Source organism: Dendrobates tinctorius, unplaced genomic scaffold (assembly GCF_039654945.1).
Source record: "Dendrobates tinctorius isolate UK_male_01 unplaced genomic scaffold, ASM3965494v1 ptg000062l, whole genome shotgun sequence".
NCBI classification, from domain to species: Eukaryota; Metazoa; Chordata; class Amphibia; order Anura; family Dendrobatidae; genus Dendrobates; species Dendrobates tinctorius.
Genome location: NW_027361730.1, coordinates 27,349,689 through 27,374,026, shown reverse-complemented (window position 1 = coordinate 27,374,026; position 24,338 = coordinate 27,349,689). Strand labels below are relative to the sequence as shown.

General features: G+C 47.2%; 1 protein-coding gene across 10 annotated transcripts in view; it reads right to left on the bottom strand.

The window, feature by feature from the left end:
• The window catches only part of NEO1 (neogenin 1), a 185,079-nt gene extending 161,095 nt beyond the window's left edge, over positions 1-23,984 (bottom strand). For 6 of the 10 annotated variants that reach the window (XM_073579450.1, XM_073579454.1, XM_073579453.1 and 3 more), the window contains exon 1: positions 23,717-23,983. In XM_073579450.1, the coding sequence (XP_073435551.1) occupies positions 23,717-23,828 (112 nt within the window). In that variant the 5' untranslated portion in view covers positions 23,829-23,983. Of the gene's footprint in view, positions 1-23,716 lie in introns of all 10 variants that reach the window. The other 4 variants (XM_073579448.1, XM_073579449.1, XM_073579456.1 and 1 more) reach the window with 1 other exon arrangement.
• Between the last annotated feature and the right edge of the window lie 354 nt (positions 23,985-24,338).

Sequence of the window (24,338 nt, the reverse complement as noted above, 5' to 3'; positions counted from 1 at the left end):
CCCAAACTCGGAGTTGCACCCAAATTCTGCGACTTTTCAAAAAACTTTTACTCCAGAATTTGGTCATGAAAGTTTTGATGAATTGGGTCCTCGGTCTTCAGACCAGGAGGCACGAAATTATGCCGCATTAGTCATGGAGTGATGAAGGTTTCTGCATCTTCATTCAAAGCATTTAAGGAACTGTAACAGTTAATGGAATTAATTAACTAACTACAATGGTAGCTAAGCCATTTCAGGAGACAAAGTAATTAAACGAAATGTCAGGCTACATATGGGGCGGCTATAAACACAGCTGTCAGAGATAAACATGTTCAGAGGCAGAGCAAAGTACGTTCACTTAATACTTTGGAAACCTCTGAATGCTGGGTATTAAAGATTTGGGAACTTTAAGCCATTTAAGTCCACTTTAGAATAATAATGTAATAACACAAACATTCGAGCACTACACGTCACAATGTAAAATTAGGCCATGATCTTTAGGTTTGAAGATTTAGGAGTAAGGTGAATATTATTATATAAATGTAATATTATGCATAAGGCCATCATAGACGGAATATATCCACACCCGGCAATGAGACTAATCAGAACTCTGGAACCAAAAGAACAATGTATAATAAATAGTGATGAGTGAATGTGCTCGAATAAGGCGTTATAGGATAAGGTGTTATCTGAGCATGCTCGGGTGCTAGTAGACCATGTTCCAGTCCCCACAGCTGCATGGCTCATGTCTGTTAGGCAATCCCTGCATGTGTTGCGGCTGTCGAGCAGCCGCAAGACGTGCAGCCACGGGGACTGGAACATAGTATTCGAGCACATGGCAGATAATTTATTAGCAATCGAGCATGCTCAGATAACACCTTATCCTACTTATCCTATAATACCTTATCCGAGCACACTCACTCCTCACTAATAATAAAACATTTCATTTAGTGCAAATCAGTGTGTGGACATAGAGGCATAGGATTAGTGTAGTGAGGATTATTCTTGCAATGGACTGGGTCACGTAGCTATGTTCTGCTTAACTACAGAAATAAAAGCCAATGATTTTCATATCCTGCTATAAATGTCTCGATGACAATAGAGCTGTAGTCATAGCAGAGACAGCAGCCTACCATGCTTTTCCTACAAAGCAAACATAGTCGCCCCATTATTATTTGAAAAGGATTGTTTCTTATGGAAATAAAGACAAGTTATGCCGCATTACAGTCAGCAGGGAGAAAGCAATAAGGACACATCAGGGACAGCAAACGATGCGGCTGGAAATCCAATCCTCTATTACATCATGGTACTTGGAATTCCTAATACGATCATTCTATAGGGAAATGGCCCTAAAAGCGCTCTCTGTGCTGGACCCACTACTGCTGGGTGCACGGGCTTCAAGGGCAATGTCGGGGCTACTGCTCTTTAGATCATACAGTTCAGGGGAATTGATTGGTCAGCAACAAGTCTCTTTTACTCCCCAAGAAATTTATGAATTGACAAATGGGCGTTAACATTTCCTTTTGTCAAGGTACGTGTTGGACATTTATTTAGTAAATGGGCACGGAAACATCCAATTGTGGCAACAAATAGCACAATGCAAAGATATGAGAAAAAATGCTCCAAAATAATTGCTTTATGGAGAATAAAAGTATTAACTAAAACATACAGTACATGTTCGGAGAGCGGGTATAGTCTTTCTTTAAGACACTGCCCACCCGGCAAGAACATCGTACATGATGTTAGGACTATCGAGGGCACATGTGAAATATACATGGTCCCACTCAATGGCGAGGATCAGCCCATTCATTCACACGGTCAGATGACCGATCCTAGATCGATCGAGTGATCTACACTGGAGGCACGAAGGAAATCACACCCAACGTAGACGGACGGACGGACCGTGATTTCAGCACATCACTGTCACCACTTCTTTTTAGATTTTTAGGGTTCCAGAAGTCACAATGTGGAAATGAAAGATTCTTGTATAAATCCTTTCGTGACATCAGTTGTTAGAAAGTGTGATATCTGGTAGAAGTGTTGATACCGTCTGGCAGCTTCCTAGTCACGAAACGAAGACGGGAAATACAGCCAAAAGGAAACGTGTCAGCGTTCACAAGTCATGCAACGTGCCTCCTATATGTAAAAACAGTCATTTACTAATTATTGAGCAGGAAATTATTAGCACTTAAGCTGTGAGACGTACATTGCAAAAAAAAATAAAAATTCTGAGAGCACATACATTCATTAATTACAGCAAGTCAAAGCTAAATTTCCAGCAATGGAAAACGAAATAAAATTATGCGTGATCGTAACGCCATTATTTGCATGAGGCCCACGTGAAAGAATGGCATTACTAAAGCTGGGCTCAGACGGGCACATAGTGTCGTAATAAATGTTTAGTGCACATGTATGGGATATATAGCTTTGGTGCTGGGAAAACCAAAACTTCAATGGGTGTAAAAAAAATAAAACTGTTCCAATCATGCGCTAATGATTCCGACTTCCAATTAATCAAGGGTCCAGTTCAAATGAGAGTTTGAAAAGCGGTCGATTTTTCAGCCATATGTCCGTTGGTTTTTTTACATCCATATGGCAGTTTTATACATCAGTTAGAAATCTAGTAACAAGGCAAATACATTTCTCTGTATTAATAATTGCAACAGATTTATATAAAACCTATAGATGCGGGATGGATGGTGTCCAAATGAAATTCATTTAATGCCCCTATTGAGTTTAACAGGCAAGTGAAAAATGGATCCGAATAGTGCTTGCAGCTATTTTTTACATGCGGTGTATAACGACGTTCATGTGAACTACGCTATTCACTAGCACTGGTCAGCGTGTGGCTTGGCATACAGGCGGCACATGGAAGAATAACATGGTGAACGAGGGTGGGGTGCGGGCGACAGCTAAAAACTATACCGAAGGATAAATGCCATCCTAGAAAAATGCCACCCAATGTGATGTAAACGTGTGGCGAATAAAAATCTGGCGTATTTTAGGCTTGTCGGTTTGTGTTTTCATTGAACTTTTACATATAAATTAGTTTGACATGGCGTCATACAGTCAAGCTGCCTGCATAACGATATGTGATAAAAAAAGTTTGAAAAATATGGAAATCTGGTCCCTAGGGGGTGCGTTATTGGTACGCCAGCCGGCTCGGACAAGCATCCTTCACGTAAGCAAGATCATTGAATTACATGCACGCAGGGAATAGCAGTGGGGGAAGGGAGGACGCACACTACAGTACATGGGGAAGAAGCCAGGGCTCAACGCACACTACCCAGGCCACACTCACATCTAGCTGGGATTCTGCAGGAACATTTCCTAGACAGATGGAACGTGGTCATTAATGGAGAACTAGGTTCACGGGCCGAGGTACAGTAGAGCTGATCCATGCATACTAGATTTGCAGTTATGTTCATTTATCTCACAGGGAGCGCCACTTCCAGGTCGGCTAGTTTACAGATGGATTGGTCTGTTCCTTAATTTAAATCGCAAGCTCACTTTTTCCAAACTAGCCCTGCTTAAATGAGTTGTCCAGGACTTTTACATTGTTGGTCTATCTTTGGGGCTGGTCATCAATATCAGATAAGTGGGGTCAGACACCCAGCACCCCCACCAATCAGCTATTACCATGTTCCCCTGGGTCAAGAACCAAATAATGTATGGAGCAACACCTCTCTGTACTGCAGCTGTGTCTGTGTACGCCAGGTAATGACCAGTTTTGTGTCCTGCAGCTCTGTACGCCAGGTAATGACCGGTCTCGTGTACTGCAGCTCTGTACACCAGGTAATGACCGGTCTCGTGTACTGCAGCTCTGTACACCAGGTAATGACCGGTCTCGTGTACTGCAGCTCTGTACATCAGGTAATGACCGGTCTCGTGTACTGCAGCTCTGTACACTAGGTAATGACCGGTCTCGTGTACTGCAGCTCTGTACACTAGGTAATGACCGGTATCCTGCACTGCAGCTCTGTACACCAGGTAATGACCGGTCTCCTGCACTGCAGCTCTGTACGCCAGGTAATGACCGGTCTTGTGTCATGCAGCTCTGTACACCAGGTAATGACCGGTCTCGTGTACTGCAGCTCTGTACGCCAGGTAATGCCCGGTCTCGTGTACTGCAGCTCTGTACACCAGGTAATGACCGGTCTCCTGCACTGCAGCTCTGTACACCAGGTAATGACCGGTCTCCTGCACTGCAGCTCTGTACACCAGGTAATGACCGGTCTCGTGTACTGCAGCTCTGTACACCAGGTAATGACCGGTCTCGTGTACTGCAGCTCTGTACACCAGGTAATGACCGGTCTCGTGTACTGCAGCTCTGTACACCAGGTAATGACCGGTCTCCTGCACTGCAGCTCTGTACACCAGGTAATGACCGGTCTCCTGCACTGCAGCTCTGTACACCAGGTAGTGACCGGTCTCGTGTACTGCAGCTCTGTACACCAGGTAATGACCGGTCTCGTGTACTGCAGCTCTGTACACCAGGTAATGACCGGTCTCGTGTACTGCAGCTCTGTACATTAGGTAATGACCGGTCTCGTGTACTGCAGCTCTGTACACTAGGTAATGACCGGTCTCCTGCACTGCAGCTCTGTACACCAGGTAGTGACCGGTCTCGTGTACTGCAGCTCTGTACATCAGGTAATGACCGGTCTCGTGTACTGCAGCTCTGTACGCCAGGTAATGACCAGTCTTGTGTACTGCAGCTCTGTATGTCAGGTAATGACCGATCTCGTGTACTGCAGCTCTGTACGCCAGGTAATGACCAGTCTTGTGTACTGCAGCTCTGTATGCCAGGTAATGACCGGTCTCGTGTACTGCAGCTCTGTACACTAGGTAATGACCGGTCTCCTGCACTGCAGCTCTGTATGCCAGGTAATGAACGGGCTTGTGTACTGCAGCTCTGTACACTAGGTAATTACCAGTCTCATGTACTGCAGCTCTGTACACCAGGTAATGACCAGTCTCGTGTACTGCAGTTCTGTACACCAGGTAATGACCGGTCTCCTGCACTGCAGCTCTGTACACCAGGTAATGACCGGTCTCGTGAACTGCAGCTCTGTACACCAGGTAGTGACCGGTCTCGTGTACTGCAGCTCTGTATATCAGGTAATGACCGGTGTTGTGTACTGCAGCTCTGCACACCAGGTAGTGACCAGTCTTGTGTACTGCAGCTCTGTACACCAGGTAGTGACCGGTCTCGTGTACTGCCGCTCTGCACACCAGGTAATGACCGGTCTTGTGTCCTGCAGCTCTGTACACCAGGTAATGACCGGTCACGTGTCCTGCAGCTCTGTACACCAGGTAATGACCGGTCACGTGTCCTGCAGCTCTGTACACCAGGTAGTGACCGGTCATGTGCACTGCAGCTCTGTACACCAGGTAATGACCGGTCTCCTGCACTGCAGCTCTGCACACCAGGTAATGACCGGTCTTGTGTCCTGCAGCTCTGTACGCCAGGTAATGACCGGTCTTGTGTCCTGCAGCTCTGCACACCAGGTAATGACCGGTCTTGTGTCCTGCAGCTCTGTACGCCAGGTAATGACCGGTCTTGTGCACTGCAGCTCTGTACACCAGGTAATGACCGGTCTTGTGTCCTGCAGCTCTGTACGCCAGGTAATGACCGGTCTTGTGCACTGCAGCTCTGTACACCAGGTAATGACCGGACTTGTGCACTGCAGCTCTGTACACCAGGTAGTGACCGGTCATGTGCACTGCAGCTCTGTACACCAGGTAATGACCGGTCTCGTGTACTGCAGCTCTGTACACCAGGTAGTGACCGGTCATGTGTACTGCAGCTCTGTACACCAGGTAATGACCGGTCATGTGCACTGCAGCTCTGTACACCAGGTAATGACCGGTCTTGTGTCCTGCAGCTCTGTACACCAGGTAATGACCGGTCTTGTGCACTGCAGCTCTGTACACCAGGTAGTGACAGGTCATGTGTACTGCAGCTCTGTACACCAGGTAATGACCGGTCTTGTGTCCTGCAGCTCTGTAAGCCAGGTAATGACCGGTCTTGTGCACTGCAGCTCTGTACACCAGGTAATGACCGGTCTTGTGCACTGCAGCTCTGTACACCAGGTAATGACCGGTCTTGTGCACTGCAGCTCTGTAAGCCAGGTAATGACCGGTCTTGTGCACTGCAGCTCTGTACACCAGGTAATGACCGGTCTTGTGCACTGCAGCTCTGTACACCAGGTAATGACCGGTCTTGTGCACTGCAGCTCTGTACACCAGGTAATGACCGGTCATGTGTACTGCAGCTCTGTACACCAGGTAATGACCGGTCTTGTGTCCTGCAGCTCTGTACACCAGGTAATGACCGGTCTTGTGCACTGCAGCTCTGTACACCAGGTAATGACCGGTCTTGTGCACTGCAGCTCTGTACACCAGGTAATGACCGGTCTTGTGTCCTGCAGCTCTGTAAGCCAGGTAATGACCGGTCTTGTGCACTGCAGCTCTGTACACCAGGTAATGACCGGTCTTGTGCACTGCAGCTCTGTACACCAGGTAATGACCGGTCTTGTGCACTGCAGCTCTGTACACCAGGTAATGACCGGTCTTGTGTCCTGCAGCTCTGTACGCCAGGTAATGACCGGTCTTGTGCACTGCAGCTCTGTACGCCAGGTAATGACCGGTCTCGTGAACTGCAGCTCTGTACAACAGGTAGTGAGTGGTCTCGTGTACTGCAGCTCTGTATATCAGGTAATGACCAGTCTCCTGCACTGCAGCTCTGTACACCAGGTAATGACCGGTCTTGTGTCCTGCAGCTCTGTACACCAGGTAATGACCGGTCTTGTGCACTGCAGCTCTGTACACCAGGTAATGACCGGTCTTGTGCACTGCAGCTCTGTACACCAGGTAATGACCGGTCTTGTGTCCTGCAGCTCTGTAAGCCAGGTAATGACCGGTCTTGTGCACTGCAGCTCTGTACACCAGGTAATGACCGGTCTCGTGTACTGCCGCTCTGCACACCAGGTAATGACCGGTCTTGTGCACTGCAGCTCTGTACACCAGGTAATGACCGGTCTTGTGCACTGCAGCTCTGTACACCAGGTAATGACCGGTCATGTGTACTGCAGCTCTGTACACCAGGTAATGACCGGTCTTGTGTCTTGCAGCTCTGTACGCCAGGTAATGACCGGTCTTGTGCACTGCAGCTCTGTACGCCAGGTAATGACCGGTCTCGTGAACTGCAGCTCTGTACAACAGGTAGTGAGTGGTCTCGTGTACTGCAGCTCTGTATATCAGGTAATGACCGGTGTCGTGTACTGCAGCTCTGTACACCAGGTAATGACCGGTCTCGTGAACTGCAGCTCTGTACAACAGGTAGTGAGTGGTCTCGTGTACTGCAGCTCTGTATATCAGGTAATGACCGGTCTTGTGCACTGCAGCTCTGTACGCCAGGTAATGACCGGTCTCGTGAACTGCAGCTCTGTACACCAGGTAATGACCGGTCTTGTGTCCTGCAGCTCTGTATATCAGGTAATGACCGGTCTTGTGTCCTGCAGCTCTGTACACCAGGTAACGACCGGTCTTGTATACTGTAGCTCAGTTGTCATACAAGCGGCTGAGAGACGAGTAGCAGTAGCGGAGAACAGTGTAGATTTTTATATACTAGAGGGTTTATCATTGGCCAACATGGGACAAGCTAAAAGGTTGATCAGTGCGGGGAGCGGATATTAGGAATCACCATCCACACTCCATCTCACCACCCTTAATTCTATATTCATTACTTAAAACTCTGCTTACTCTGTTCTCAAAATGCCCGTCATAGGAATATGCCAGGAAGATTTCCAATGTGGATCTCTCAGAGAAAGCTCAGACATATGTCACTGTAGAAGCATACATGTCCACTTCCTCTAACTGTAAAGGACTGCCATGCTTTCCTATACAGAAGATGGAGAAAAACGGCGTGCTGAGGCATACTGCTCAGTCCAATGGCTGAATGGAGACCTACAGAAATGTTTGATGTTGCGATCAGACAATGAGCACAGAGCCTAGAAAGCGACAACTAAAGAGCAAACAGTAACAGCAGCACCATGTGAATGAAGCCTGCTCATGCCATTTTGGCCCCTGGGAGTCCCCACAGCGCTGGTGCTGAAGAAGTGCACCATACTCCAGAAGGTATTGTCCTATCAAGGCACAATAAGGAACAGTATGGTCCACAGATTGCTATGCATATTGTGCGTAACGCTCCGGATAACTTAGAGAACATCAAAAAATCCATGTGCAAGGTCACTTAATGAGAAAGAAGTTACGGTAGTTAGTATTTGTCATTTATCCATTGGTATTAATTCAACCGCACCAGCGGCTATCATGGTGCTTTATTCTACAGGACCATGTAAAAAAAAAAAACTCCATATTGTGCTGTTTTTTGGCAGTTTTTTGTTTTTTTAAATGTCAACATCCTTTCTTTTTGTAGACAACACCAAATGTGAATTAAGTAGGTTCCCAAACTGGAAAGTGACTCCGCGTCATCTCTATACAGCGATCCTTGTACTCCACTGTCTCTATACAACGATCCTTTTACTCCACCGTCTCTATACAGCGATCCTTGTACTCCACTGCCTCTATACAGCGATCCTTTTACTCCACCGTCTCTATACAGCGATCCTTGTGACTCCGCACCGTCTCTAAACAGCGATCCTTGTGACTCCGCGTGATCTCTATACAGCGATCCTATAATACGCACACCTTTACATGCAGTGAAAAACGCCTGCTCAAGTATCACGGGTCTAGGAGACAAATGCCCTGGCGCACACTACAGAGGTAAGCACACAACTATGCAGACATGGATTACACGCTCATGGTGATGGCAGCAACAATGAAGCACAGATTCCTAACAAGCACTGATGAAGGACGGACTGTCACGCACATTTTGGGACCAGTCGCAGCAACAGACATTTTACATAAAGCCAGTAAAAAGAAACAAAATGCATGACTGAAACTGTTTGAAGGCAAAATTGTAAATTTTCAGAGAAACAACCATTGTAACCAAGATCTTCAAAGCAAAGTCTGTAATTGGATCACGTAGGGTACAGAACGCCTCTCTGGTGAGACCATTCAGTATCTGAAGCTACACAAGCACTGAAACCCACCAGCCAATCTTTTCTTGGCCTGACACTATGAACTTCCATTGGGATCAATGCAAAAGAACAAAAAATAAATGTGGCCGCGGTTTGTAATTGGGGATTGTACTTCCTTGCACTAAAAATAGTCGGAAATTGAAGTGGTGAAGCACAGGAGACATACTGGACCCTATGGGCCAAATTTATCGCGAACGTTATCGGAGTGGATTTTTGTGCTATGTAAAGCAGTCACCGGTTTCCTAAGGAATATCCCTTTAAAAGGACAATTCTGGTCTAAAATGAAAAGTATGTTGACTTCCATTGAGAGAAGCCATGTGACTTGTCAACATGTAACAGCAAGTAGCAAATCCCATACATGTGGTCACATGATCAACCACTAACATGCGGTTTACAGGGGAGTCGTGACAATGTGCGCACTACAATATGTCACGTAATGACAGCCTATGGACAGAGTGGCTACAGACTTCTCTGCTGAGCCCAGGAAGCCCCCCCAGTCAGCGTTGGCGTAACCGTGCCCGCCTACTGTCGAATTAAGCATGAAGAGTAAGTCAAGGCTGCAGCTCACCGCGGATTTCCTCTTCATGTTCGAAAGAAGGTGGGTCTCGTGTCACAACAACCGCATGCCAAATTTTTCACACACCAGTACATTGAAAAGTTCCACTCCATTCGAGTTTTTTCAATCTATGACCCTCCAGCCAATAGGCGGCATTGAGTGAATCAATGAAATTAATTTTTGTCTGATTCAAGATAATCCTAAAGCCCCATGATCCTGCTAATACCGTACATGTTATGTAATGGATAATCTGCAAATCGACCAAAATCATTAGTCTAAAAAAAAATGTTTAAAATTAGGAAATGGCTGCTTATGGGAACAAGATGTCAACTTGGCCACGGACTCCGCGTTCATACGTAGTCCAAACGTTGTTTCCTAAGGCCTCTTTCACACTTCAGTTTTTTGCATCAGTTCAAATCCGCCAAAAAGTCAGACAAGCGGATCCGTTGTCAACTGATGTGAACGGATGGCACAGGATCTGTTTTCAGACGGATCCTGAAAATGAGGAAATTTAATGGAAGAGAGAGAGAGAGAGAGAGAGAGAGAGAGACCAATTTTTTTTTTTTTTTCCTTTTCATCCAGCACCCAGAAAGAATTTCGGGTTAAATGAGTGTTTGGAGGATCCGCCAGAGAAAAAAACGTTGCAAGCTCCGTTTTGAAATCTTTGAGGATGGAGACGGACAGCAACTTTTGGCGGATCCTCAAAAAAAACGGATGCAACGGACGGCAATCCGTCACAATCCGCCATTAATGGAAGTCAATGGGGGAACAAAACGGATCCTCAAAAAAAAATTGAGGATCCGTTTTTTTCAAAACCTGGCGGATTGTGACTGATTGTAAAAAACTGAAGTGTGAAAGAGGCCTAAGCTGTAAAGTGGCCTCCTCCTGTCAGAAAGGCAGACGTACGGAACATCAGGTGCAGCGCAGCTTTAGAGCTCTGCCGCCGATCACAAAAGCAGAGCAGGACGGAATACACCGCTCAGAGTCTTACACATAAGACGACTGGCTTTTGGATGATAGATACTTCAAATTAAGAGATTATCTCATATTCTCCTGGTGCTGCAGGTAAGGAGAGCAGTCACACTGTCTTTGAAGTAGAGAACTGGATTTAAATCCCGCTGCCTGCTCGCTTTGTAACTGTAGGCAAATCTACCATTATCTGAGTACTTCAAGCAATAGAAGCGGTAAAAAAAAGTAAAAATAAAAGGAAAGTCTTATTCAAATATATTTGATTTTCATAAAGACACAAAAGGGAAAAAAAAAAAGAAAAACACAAGGCAGTCACGACAGCGCAACCAACGTAAATGCTTAGGTATCGAACTTTTCACGAAGGATCCGTCACGGATGCCGTAATGGCTGCCATGGTGTCATCTGTCACTCACTCTATGGCATGTTATAAAGAGAACATGACGTACGCACTAAATAGGGGCCAGTGTTGGGCATTTGCCACTGCTTCCATATAATGCGCAGCATATCGGGACCACCAAATATACAAAATAAATGAAATATGACCAAATCCTATCACATTTTTACCTATAGGGTTCAGCTCTGTTTTCTTCAGGAGCACACTGCCCCCCCCCCCCCGCCCCGCCTTCCTGCTCCCCAGGGGGCAATTAGCCCCTGGTGATTGACAGTTTGGATCATCAATATGGTTGAGCTGCTGGCGCAAACCGTGCACTCTTGGAGCGTGCTAGCAGAGCATCGGAGGAGCCGGCCGGATCAGAGCAGCGCTAGAGCAAGAAGCATGCAAGTGCACGCACTTATCCTAGGGAACCAGTCCCTGCTGATAGAACGCAGAGATGGCGGGTAACCTAGTCAATGGGCAGTAAAATGTAGAATAAGATAAGCCCTTTGTTCTTGAGCACAGAACGCTTTATCTACAAGCACTTTGCGATTTTACCCGTATATAATTTTATATAAAATTAAGAGTTTAGGGAATATCCAAATTATATACCGCTCTGGCAAAAATTAAGAGATCACTGCAAAATTTTCAGTTTTTCTGATTTTTCTCTTTATAGGTATAACCATGTCTTCAAATTTCCAAGCACTAAATTTTGTATTTATTTTCAGAAAATGAGAAATGGTCAAAATAACAAAAAAAAATGCAGTGCTTGCAGACCTCAAATAATTCTAAGAAAACAAGTTCATAATCATTTAGAAACAATACTAATGTTTTACCTCAGGAAGAGTTCAGAAATCAATATTTTGTGGAATAACCATGATTGTTAATCACGGCTTTCATGCGTCTTGGTATGCTTTCCACCAGTCTTTCACACTGCTTTTGGGTGACCTTATGCCACTCCTGGTACAAAATGTAAGCAGTTCTTTGTTTGATGGCTTGTGACTATCCATCTTCCACTTGATTACATTCCAGAGGTTTTCAATGGGGTTCAGGTCTGGAGATTGGGCTGGCCATGACAGGAATTTGATGTGGTGGTCCTTCATCCACGCATTGATTGACCTAGCTGTGCGGCATGGCACATTGTCCTGCTGGAAAAAACAGTCCTCAGAGTTGGGGAACATTGCCTGATCAGAAGGAATCAACTGTTTTTCCAGGATAACCTTGTATGCGGCTTGATTCATACGTCCTTCGCAAAGATTAACCTGCCCAATTCCAGCCTTGCTGAAGCATCCCCAGATCATCACCGATCCTCCACCAAATTTCACAGTGAGTGCAAAACACTGTGCCTTGTACGCCTCTCCAGGTCTCCGTCTAACCATTAGACGACCAGGCATTGGGCAAAGCTGAAAATTAGACTAAACAGAGATTACCTTACTCCAGTCCTCTATAATCCAATCCTTATGGTCTTTGGCAAACTTCAGCCTGGATCTCCTTTGCTTCTCATTGATGAAAGGCTTTTTCCTAGCTTTACATGACTTGAGCCCTGCCTCTAGGAGCCTGTTACAAACTGTTCTTGCCGTGCACTTCATCCCAGCTGCCATTTGCCATTCTTTTTGAAGGTCACTTGATGTCATCCTGCGGTTGCTCAGTGACATTCGAATAAGATGATGGTCATCCCGGTCAGTGGAGAGTCGTTTTCGCCCTCTGCTAGTTTGTAGCTTTGTTGTCCCCAATGTCTGCTGCTTGACCTTGTTGTAATGGACTGCCGTCTTAGAAATTTTAAGGATGGAGGCAACATGACGCTCACTGTATCCCTCTGCTAGTAAAGCCAGAATTGAGTCCTTTTTCTCAACTCCTTTGGCATGATTTAAAGTTATTTTTTCATTCCTCTTACTTTTTGGATATTACTAGCACTTGTTTTGCCATCCAGCTTGTTCTATTGCAAGAGGATTGTGAACACCACAGCAGGATTTTTTATACTTTCCTTCGTTAAATGAGATTTGGTTGAGGTGATCACCTAATCAGAAGCACATTAAGTAGAATGAGGTATACTCTGGTTGGAATTCAACTGACACTGGAATGGAATGGCTGTCAGACATGTAGAGAAGCTGATGTTTATAAAACTGTGCAGTGGTCTCTTAATTTTTGCCAGAGCTGAATGTTCTAACGACAGTCAAAGGCATTGGATATTTCTATCGTATCCTGACAAAACCGGGTAGGTCCACACGACCGTTTTCTCTCCAAACGGTCCGATTATTCTGATTAGAGTGGCATCAGTTTTTCTCAAAGGTGAAGAAAAGAAAAAAAAAAAAAAAGTTTATAGCTCTCTCTATTCTGTCAGTCCATGAAAATCGGACTGCGCTCAGGAGGTCATCTGGGTGCAGTCTGACGTTTTTCAGCCTTGCAATGCCGTTTTTTATCTGGCACTTGGATCATAATCAGACAGGTTTATGATTTTTTACTAGGACCACTTAGTCCAAGGTAAAAATTGGACAAGTGCACAGCCCCATAAAATATCACTGGTACGAGTGTTATCTGTAAAATCCATGGATAGCACCCGTCTGATAATCGGTTGTGTGCACGAACCCTTTAGTGGTGATCCACCAAAAAAAATCTAATGACATCTTGCCGGATGCAAAGCAACATAGGGTTAAATTAAAACTTGACCGAATCCATGCGGTTTTCTCTGGAACAAGCAGCTCATCTCCTCCCTAATGAAAGAACATGCAAAAATGGTTGGTACCTGCAGAATATCCTACAAGCAGAAGACATTCAAGTGTTAGCAGAACCAATATTTCCAGGATTCATTATCAATTATTCACAACTATTTGCCCAACACTACAGCCTAGAAAATGTGTTATTGCAAGCTGGTGAGCGCGGGGTTTACTTCCGTCACAATAAATTAATTACAGTGCCCACTTCAATTGAGATTATACCACTCAGCACAGTTTACAGCTTTTAAACGCCTGACTATTTATTTATTAAGGCTCCTCCACTTTCCCTGCAATTCCATCAGTAACGCAATGAGCTAGAGAACAAAGCTTTAGTTAAATGGCAGCCTCGAGGGAAATACATATGCCTGGGAGGGGGAAGGTTTATTTTCCTATACATTTAAAACACAAAAAAAAAGTGCTGATGAGGAGAATAGAGCCCATTACCCGTACCACCACACTAAATACGTCAATGCCCACCATAGCGTGTCTGGAACCTCTCCGTGCTGCACGTAAGAACTAGGTTCGTTGTTTTAAATAAGGTTTTCAACTACATGTTTTCTCTAATCCTTTCTAATATTAAACACAGACAGCACATAGACGCAATCCGGGTGCTGCACCTGCTTTTCACGGACCCGTAGACTTCAATTGGACCTTTTCATCAGTGATACCAGAAAAAAAAGAGAATTCTCTGTGTGTTTTGCACAAACGATCCATAAAAAAAAGGACATGTGAATAGCACCATAGATAGATACAACCCGTACATCTGAATGGTTCCTTTTACATTAATAGATGCACACTTCTTAATGAATGAAGTGCACCCGTTACTCTAGTCAGGGACTGGAGTAAATTAGGGAGGTAAATTTTGATGAGTTTACCTTTGCCACATTCAGTCCAAGCTACACCCATTTTTAGATTCAAGGGGTTATTTAAAAAAAAAAGTTTCTCTGTAAACTGCTATTACTACTTGCTAGATCACCTACTGTGCTATAGAAACAGACGTCACACATCCAGATTTCACGGTCCGTTTATGGACAGGCCCAAACGCAACAGCTTTATAACTGCTTAAGAGGTTATTCCATTCAGGAGACCCCAAGGGCCAGTCTGGAAATCGCGGCCCATAGATAGACCGTGAAATGTGGGCAACATGACGCTGGCCTCACTAAAGTCAAGGATGCGGAGCTTCTTGAAGTCACATCCTAGCACGAAACTCATCCAATCAGACTTGACATCCCTGGTGAGTGTACGCCGTCTCAAAAAGTAGTCAAAACAGTGTGCTTGCGCTATTTTTTTTTTACAGTCCGGGCTCATGCACTGTAGAGATGGGTGTCCCAGCTTAATTTGTGCCTCACCTTTGGGTGCTGCACCCTGCCCCCCCACAAGCCAGAATGAGCAGATCTTGCAGATTTGGGGCAAGGACTATGATTCTCATCTCACCTCCTCCTCCCCTTTGGTAGAGCAAATTAATTCTAAAGGGACATTATATCTCTACCCGTCCTGCAAGTTAAAGATACTGATTCTACCTGGGAAAATCAGTGCACTTTTACAAAGCACAGTGGGCAATCTAACAGGTAGTGGGTTGCAACTCAAAACCCTCTGATGAGTTCCCTAAATCACAAAAAAATCTGCAATAAAACTGCCACATGTGACCAACAGACCCAAAAAAAAGCAACAAGATCAAGAAGTCAGTGACATTTCCACAGTATGAAACAAAATCCGCACTGAATAGAGCTGTACTTTGTAACAATCCACATTACATTTTCCTCCATTTTCGTATCCGCTGCTTTTGACAAAGAAAAATCCTGTAAAACTGCTTCGTTAGCATGACCTAATTGAACAATAAATGCTTCGTATCAACGAGCCATGAGACTTTATATAGAAAGGATTCACTGAAGAAAGGTTTAATTACCATTTACGGGATGGTTTAACGAGGAATGTTACTTAAAGGGCTCAATTTACATGAGATCCCTCTATCTGCAAGAAGCTTAGCAAAGATTAATGATAACACAAGCCATGGTGTCCAATCATGGTTTAAAAAGGTCACATCAGAATTCATTAGCCTTCCACTAGATTCACCCATTACACTGGTAACACCGTCCGAGCACAGTTATGATACCGATGGAATATCAGATTTATAACTCCACTGGTGATGAAGATGAGGGGGGGGGGGGGGGGGGGGGGAGTGCTCATCCTGGGGTAAACCGCTGAAGAGTCCAGATGAGGGGTGGAAAGTGTGCATCTAGGGGTAAACCACTGCAAGAGTCCAGATGAGGGGGGAAAGTGCGCATCTAGGGGTAAACCACTGCAAGAGTCCAGATGAGGGGGGAAAGTGCGCATCTAGGGGTAAACCGCTGCAGGAGTCCAGATGAGTGGTGGAAAGTGTGCATCTAGGGGTAAACCACTGCAAGAGTCCAGATGAGGGGGGAAAGTGCGCATCTAAGGGTAAACCACCGCAAGTGTCCAGATGAGGGTGGAAATTGCGCATCTAGGGGTAAACCACTGCAAGAGTCCAGATGAGGGGGGGGGGGCGGGGAGTGCGCATCTAGGGGTAAACTGCAGTAAGTCAAGATGAGGGGGGAAAGTGCTGTGAGAGTCCAGATGAGGGGGGGAAAGTGCGCATCTAGGGGTAAAGCGCTGCAAGAGTCCAGATGAGGGGGGGGAAGTGCGCATCTAGGGGTAAAGCGCTGCAAGAGTCCAGATGAGGGGGGGGAAAGTGCGCATCTAGGGGTAAAGTGCTGCAAGAGTCCAGATGAGGGGGGAAAGTGCGCATCTAGGGGAAAACAGTCTAGATGAGCAGCGGCTGCTTTACTCTCTCAAGAGGAACCAAGGCATACAGCAGTATCCAGTATACGGTACGACACACATCCATGTCATTACAAAAATGTACAGTCTGTACTAACCAATACCAAGAATTCTGGCTATTCACCTTAATTAGCCACAGAAGGCAAAGTACATCTCATTTATAGCCCAGGACAGAACAAGGACCTTACTGAAAAGCCACCACATTATACCAAAATATCATCCTGCTTCTTGAAGTCCGGAAGTAGACATAAATAATTTGCAAACAGTCAAACGTTAGTGTGACCAGCGAGATTACCTGAAAAATCAGCGGTGTTATATAGTAGTGGCGAGGAGTATGTGATTCTCATTAATCTCACGCACAGGCTGCAAAACTATCCAGTGCAAGCAGCAGATCTGACAATTTAAAGGGCATGTCCCCTTACAGAAATGATTGTCCGATAAGGGAATGTACACACCACATCTCGTAGGTGCAGTAGACATTTGCGAGAGGAGAACATTCTTTTTCCAAGTCTTTTGTGTTGCTTCTTGCCTGAAGCTGTGAAAAGAAGCTCAAAATGACTCAGATGCACAACAAGTGGTTTGCAAATCGCAGTGCACAGGCCTATTCTGCTTCCCCAGGTGGGCTCCACAGCAGACACAGTGTGCACATACCCCAAGGAATGTTGGTGGAGGGGGGACACTATGCTTTACTTATCCTGCCCGGGAAGGTCCAGCACGGAGTGCCCACCGCAGCTCCCGATGTCCACTGTCGTCAAAACATGACAGCGCTGCAGCTATCAGAGACCTCACCCGCTTGGGCCATGCCAAATTTCTGAAGGGGGACAATCCTTTTAAGGCCTGTTTCACACATCCGTTTTTCCCCATCGGTCAAAATCCGACGTTTTGCAAAAAAAAACAGATCCGCCATTTTTCTTTGCAGATCCGTTTTTTTCCCCATTGACTTGTATTAACGGCGGATCTTGACGGATGGTTATCCGTTCGATCCGTTTTTTTACGGATCCGCCAAGATTTTGCCATCCGCTGAGCGGACAGGACCGACAATGAAACGTTTTTTTCCCCGGCCGGATCCGCATTTTCTATTGCGCATACCTGGGAGAAATGCCTGTGTCGGAAATTTAACCCTAAACTCAGTTCTGGCGTCTGTAAAAAAAAAAAAAAAAACTGTCTCTCTCTCCCCTCTCCGGGCGGAGGTTCCTTTAAAATTCTTCCTTCGCCGGATCCGTTAAAACAACAGTCCGGTGGCAAACGTTGTGGTCAGTACAGCAACGGATCCGTTGTCCGCCATTTTAGCGGATTTTAACGGACAGAAAAAACTGATGTGTGAAACAGGCCTAATGTAGATTTCACCCTTTCTTTTTATGCAGTATTTCCACTAAAGGGAGCCCATGGTGTAAAAGCCATTTGAATGTCTTCAAACTAAGGCAGAATACGGAGTAAAACTCCATTTATTTCAGAAAGCGTGTCACCACAGAGTTACTGGATGCAAGGCGGACCTGCTGGCCAGAAACACAGAGAACACCATCATCGTCCATAAGACACTGAGCATGTAAAATAGATGCATAGTTTCCATAGAAACCAGTCATTTCCAATATCACACACTGGACACTAATACTACAAGGAGAGATAAGGACTATTCAGGATTTCATGCAGAACATCACCTGTAATATCCAGCGAAGAATCACACAGAAATTCATCTGTATAGTGTAGAACAATGTCCATTCAGTATAAGGTCACAACAGCTAATCACACATTTATACAGGACATGTAATACTACACAGAGTGACTGGCAGTACAGGCTATCCTCAGGATGGGGGTGGGATGTCCAGGCTATCTTCACCATGGGGGTAGGGTGTCCAGGCTATCCTCAGGATGGGGGTAGGGTGTCCAGGCTAGCCTGATGATTGATGATAGGGAGGTGGAAAGGTTGACCAGGCTATCCCCACAATGGTTTTGTCAAGGATATCCTCACGATAGGGGGAAGGGGTGTCCAGGCTATCCTCATGTAGGGGGTGGGCTGTCCAGGCTACCCTCATGATGGGGGAGGGGTGTCCAGGCTACCCTCAAGATTGGCGTGGAAAGGTTGACCAGGTTATCCTCACAGTGGTTTTGTCCAGGCTATCCTCACAATAGAGGGGGGATGGGGTGTCCAAGCTTTCCTCAGGATGGGATGGAGGGGTGGGGGTGTCCAGGCTAGCCTAATGATGGGGTTGAAAGGTTGACCAGGCCTTCTCCACAACGGTTTTGTCCAGGCTATCCTCACGATAGAGGGGGGTGAGGGGTGTGCAGGCTATCCTCATGTAGGGAAGTTGTCTAGGCTAGCCTCATTATGGGAGGTCCAAGTTAGGATAAGCGAAATATGTAAAAGTTTCATTAACGACAGCCTGAACTCAAACTTACTGAGATTAGCACTAACAGAACCCTATACCAAGGTTTAAATCCCATTAAGTTGTTTTATTAATTAAATATGTATGTAATGTAGCGTAAGAATATTAATATACTCGCCTACCGCTGCTCTCTCCTGTGTCCGGCACCATTCTGCTCTGCTTCTAAGTGACTTTACCGAGCTTCAGACTCTCCGGGTCAAACTGTGTTCTGCGTGAATTTTATGTAAGCCCAAGGATCATCAGAACAAAGCTCCATGGACTAAAAAGACTTCCGGCTCATAAACAGGTACACAGTGAGCTGGCTAGTCTGAAGAGTGGTGATGTCACTGAGGAGAATGGCACTGGACACTGGAGGAACAGTGGAAAGTATATTCATACACTCACACTACATGCACATTTAATGAATAAAGAACGTAATGGCAGGGTTTCTTTAATCATCACCAGGAGGATGGCACAATAGTTCACAGTTATAAGTCTACCATTGGTACTTAAAATGGGCATGGAACAGGGATAAATATGAACTTCTCTTGAAGGGATGAGAATCACCTTTCCTGGTAAGATTTACGTACACAATTGAGATTGAAATCCTGCCCCTCAGATTCCAGCTAGAAATTTGCTGAGGATTTAGAGTTTGCATTACTGCAGACCCACTTGAGAATTAGCCCCACTGTCATTCAATGGCACAAATTCTTGGCTTTTCCATGCTGAATGCACCGGAAAATAGTAGCATGCCATTTATTTCAGTTGCAAATTTTGGGATCGTGGCATGACAAATTTGTGCAGAAAGTGTCTAAGGGCCTGTTTGTGGGTTACATCTGATTCCCTCAAAAATGGGATTAAACCGAACCCTTGACGGTGCCATAAACTGCTATGACTCGGCTTGTGCTTTTCTCTTAAAGTGTACGTCTTTTTAGAGGGGTACAGGAATGTAGTCTGGAACCACCTCAGACGCTCTAGAAATGCACAGTGAACAGGGTCTAATACTTGTGGACAGAGCTGCAGAAATCCCACTTACACGCACAGGATGAGGATTGTTGTTCAATTCAGTTCAGACTCTGGTACGAAATCCATTCCAAATTGGATGTTCGCAATACCCTATGGGTATGTGCCCATGATCTGGACGTAGCAGCATTTTGGATGCAGCGTATTTTCGCTGCCTTCTATTCAACGCAGGTAAATTCGCATATGTTCACTGAACTGGGCGGATTTACCGCATCCAATACATTCTATTGTGGACATTTCCGTTACAAAGATTAGCGTCTTTCCAAGAGAAATTGACATGCTGCGGATCTAAAAGATGTGCCGCACGTCAGTGTCCACGGGTGGTCCGCGAGCACACATACACGCATATTGGGCATGGGTTTTCTAGAAATCCCATCCACTATGCTGTAACATCTGGCCGCTGCATTATTGATGTTGCAGAAATACGCAGCGTCCAAACCGCAGAAAGTCCTGAACGTGGGAACGTACCCTAAAATACTCAGCTTGGCGCAACATGTGGCAAATGACTGGCAGACACTGTATCAAATCTATGTCAACAAAGAGTACCGTCACCCACAGAAGCTCCAAGGCATTTTTTCCACTTCTCAGATCAGAGAATGAGAATTGATGTCGGATTTGTAGCTAAAGACATCAAAGCTTTTTACTCTTTAAAGTTTCAAAGCGCCATGCTGACTAATACTCTGCACAGATCTATCACCCTACTGTCACCTGACAGATACCAAGGCGAGCGTTGTATCCAGCGGCCCATCTAATGGTTATAAAGGAAATGATAGTGGTCCGTTACTATACTTTAGGCTGACGAGATCCAAAATAGTCATTAGGACAGCCAACATGTTTCTGCAGCACCAGCATGTACTTCCCATCACTAGAAACACTGAATTCAATTCCAGACGTATCCGCAGCCGGAGATCCACCACATCACAATCACAGGAGAAAACCACAAACATCAGCAACGCTGCATATGGCTCCTATTAGACGCAATGTATGGCTCCGTTTTGTTTTTCTCTCCTTTGTTACCAAACTGATTCTGTGGGTGCATAATCCTGAGGCTCGGCGTTATGTGCCGCCGTCCTCATCAGCATTCTGAGCAGCTCGCCGGCAAATATGAGGAATTACCGCACAAATATGTGAATTTTCCATGAATTATTAAGCATGTACTTTAGTCCAATGTTTACACATCAGTGCCTTAAGAAAATCAGTTGCGTCTGTAATGAAAGGGTAATTACACAGAAAAGGACAAATATTCCACATCTACTGAATGTAAAATTATGGGTGTTACACGTAGTCCTGCGATTCATGGGCAGCGCCTTTATAGCACGCAACTGTCAGAAATGGGGGGAAAAGGCAAAAGTATCAAAAATCACATTGGAAAAATGACAGCACCGATAAGCCTGGCATGAGTGTTTAGAGCAATCCATGAACATGGCCGAGCACGGAGCACACAGAGCGGCGGACACAGGGCTTCCACCAGTCCTAGAAGTCACAGAAATAGGAATTGCTGGGGTACAGCATATGTGAGAGCTGCTCCTGGGAGCATTACAGACATGTGGATTCCATTGCATGTGTATATACTACGGGTACACACTGGTGCGCGGCTCCTATGTGCCGCTGATTGGGCGATTCACAGAAAAATGCTTAGGAAGGAATAAAGATGGAATTTATGATTAGTAGGGCAGGTTGGAAGATCCTTATCTTCTGTGTAGAAATCTAATCCCATCCACTACGAGGGAGGCCGGGGGCCCAGATGGTGCCAGTCAGCATGTATGTGTGTATGGGGTACCGCTAGGAGGGAGGCCGGGGGCCCAGATGGTGCCAGTCAGCATGTATGTGAGTATGGGGTACCACTAGGAGGGAGGCCGGGGGCCCAGATGGTGCCAGTCAGCATGTGTGTGTATGGAGTACCGCTAGGAGGGAGGCCGGGGGCCCAGATGGAGCCAGTCAGCGTGTGTGTGTGTATGGAGTACCGCTAGGAGGGAGGCCAGGGGCCCAGATGGAGCCAGTCAGCGTGTGTGTGTGTATGGAGTACCGCTAGGAGGGAGGCCAGGGGCCCAGATGGTGCCAGTCAGCATGTATGTGTGTATGGGGTACCGCTAGGAGGGAGGCCGGGGGCCCAGATGGTGCCAGTCAGCATGTATGTGTGTATGGGGTACCGCTAGGAGGGAGGCCGGGGGCCCAGATGGTGCCAGTCAGTATGTATGTGAGTATGGGGTACCACTAGGAGGGAGGCCGGGGGCCCAGATGGTGCCAGTCAGCATGTGTGTGTATGGAGTACCGCTAGGAGGGAGTCCGGGGACTCAGATGGTGCCACCCAGTCAGCATGTGTGTGTATGGAGTACCGCTAGGAGGGAGGCCAGGGGCCCAGATGGAGCCAGTCAGCGTGTGTGTGTGTATGGAGTACCGCTAGGAGGGAGGCCAGGGGCCCAGATGGTGCCAGTCAGCATGTATGTGTGTATGGGGTACCGCTAGGAGGGAGGCCGGGGGCCCAGATGGTGCCAGTCAGCGTGTGTGTGTGTGTATGGAGTACCGCTAGGAGGGAGGCCAGGGGCCCAGATGGTGCCAGTCAGCATGTATGTGTGTATGGGGTACCGCTAGGAGGGAGGCCAGGGGCCCAGATGGAGCCAGTCAGCGTGTGTGTGTGTGTATGGAGTACCGCTAGGAGGGAGGCCAGGGGCCCAGATGGTGCCAGTCAGCATGTATGTGTGTATGGGGTACCGCTAGGAGGGAGGCCGGGGGCCCAGATGGTGCCAGTCAGCATGTGTGTGTGTATGGGGTACCGCTAGGAGGGAGGCCGGGGGCCCAGATGGTGCCAGTCAGCATGTATGTGAGTATGGGGTACCACTAGGAGGGAGGCCGGGGGCCCAGATGGTGCCAGTCAGCATGTGTGTGTATGGAGTACCGCTAGGAGGGAGGCCAGGGGCCCAGAAGGAGCCAGTCAGCATGTATGTGTGTGTATGGGGTACATCTAGGAAGGAGGCTGGGGCACCCATTCAGCATGTATCTTTGTATGGGGTACCGCTATGGACCCAGATGGTGCCAGTCAGCATGTATCTTTGTATGGGGTACCACTATGGACCCAGATGGTGCCAGTCAGCATGTATCTTTGTATGGGGTACCGCTCTGGACCCAGATGGTGCCAGTCAGCATGTATGTGTGTGTGGGGCACCGCTATGGACCCCGATGGTGCCAATCAGCATGTGTGTATGGGGCACCGCTATGGACCCCGATGGTGCCAATCAGCATGTGTGTATGGGGCACCGCTATGGACCCCGATGGTGCCAATCAGCATGTGTGTATGGGGCACCGCTATGGACCCCGATGGTGCCAATCAGCATGTGTGTATGGGGCACCGCTATGGACCCCGATGGTGCCAATCAGCATGTGTGTATGGGGCACCGCTATGGACCCCGATGGTGCCAATCAGCATGTGTGTATGGGGCACCGCTATGGACCCCGATGGTGCCAATCAGCATGTGTGTATGGGGCACCGCTATGGACCCCGATGGTGCCAATCAGCATGTGTCTGTATGGGGCACCGCTATGGACCCCGATGGTGCCAATCTGCATGTGTCTGTATGGGGCATTTGTGCCAGGAGGGCAATGGTAAAGTCTATGCAGAGATCCTGGATGGAAATGCGTGCAACAGCTTGCCAGTGTAGATGAGGAGCTGCCCCATGGCACGCTGCTGTACAACTGGGCACCAAGCTGCCACCACCACTCAGGACTAGCAGCGCCCAGGGGCCATCAGCAGTCTGCGGGCAGTAGCACCGGGCATTGTATGTGGCCATCTGTCCCGTGCAGCAGCCCACCCCCGGCCGGCTCGGGCCCGCCACTCTCACCTGCAGTCCTTGCAGCTCCAGCCGGCTCCTGGCCGAGGATGAGATAGATGGAGACCGCCAGCAGCCCCCGGGTGATCCGGACACCCAATCCCGGGGGAGCCCAAGCCGCCATCCCTCACCTTCTCACCGAGTCCCCCTTCCCAGCATCCCTGGAGGACACTCGCTCCGCAGCCCCTTCCCTTCTCTGAGAAACTGCAGCCAAGAGCGACCACGGAACAAAATCAGACGAGCGAACACCGAGCACAGTGCGCGCTCCCAAGCCCTGCGCGTCCGCGTACCTGCATCACTCGGGGCGGCGCGATTGCGACTCCGCCCACCCAGTGCCTAAAGGCGTGCCCCGCCCACGCTGCCAGGACGCGCACTACTACAGACACGCCCTCAGCTCCGTGTGCACCGAGCAGCTTCAAAGAGCCAAAGCCGCCCGGCAGCTTTCATGTGACGTCATCTCTCCTCTCCCGCAGTGGACATGGAGGAGAGGGCGCCCGCTGCTTCACCCGGAGGCGGGGCGCTACGTGTGTGCTGTGCTAACTACGGAGCTCTGGTGTGCAGTGACGCACTGTGCACGGTAGGGGGAGCGCGCTACATGGTGATGGACTCTGTATGAACCGCTTCCTTCCCATTA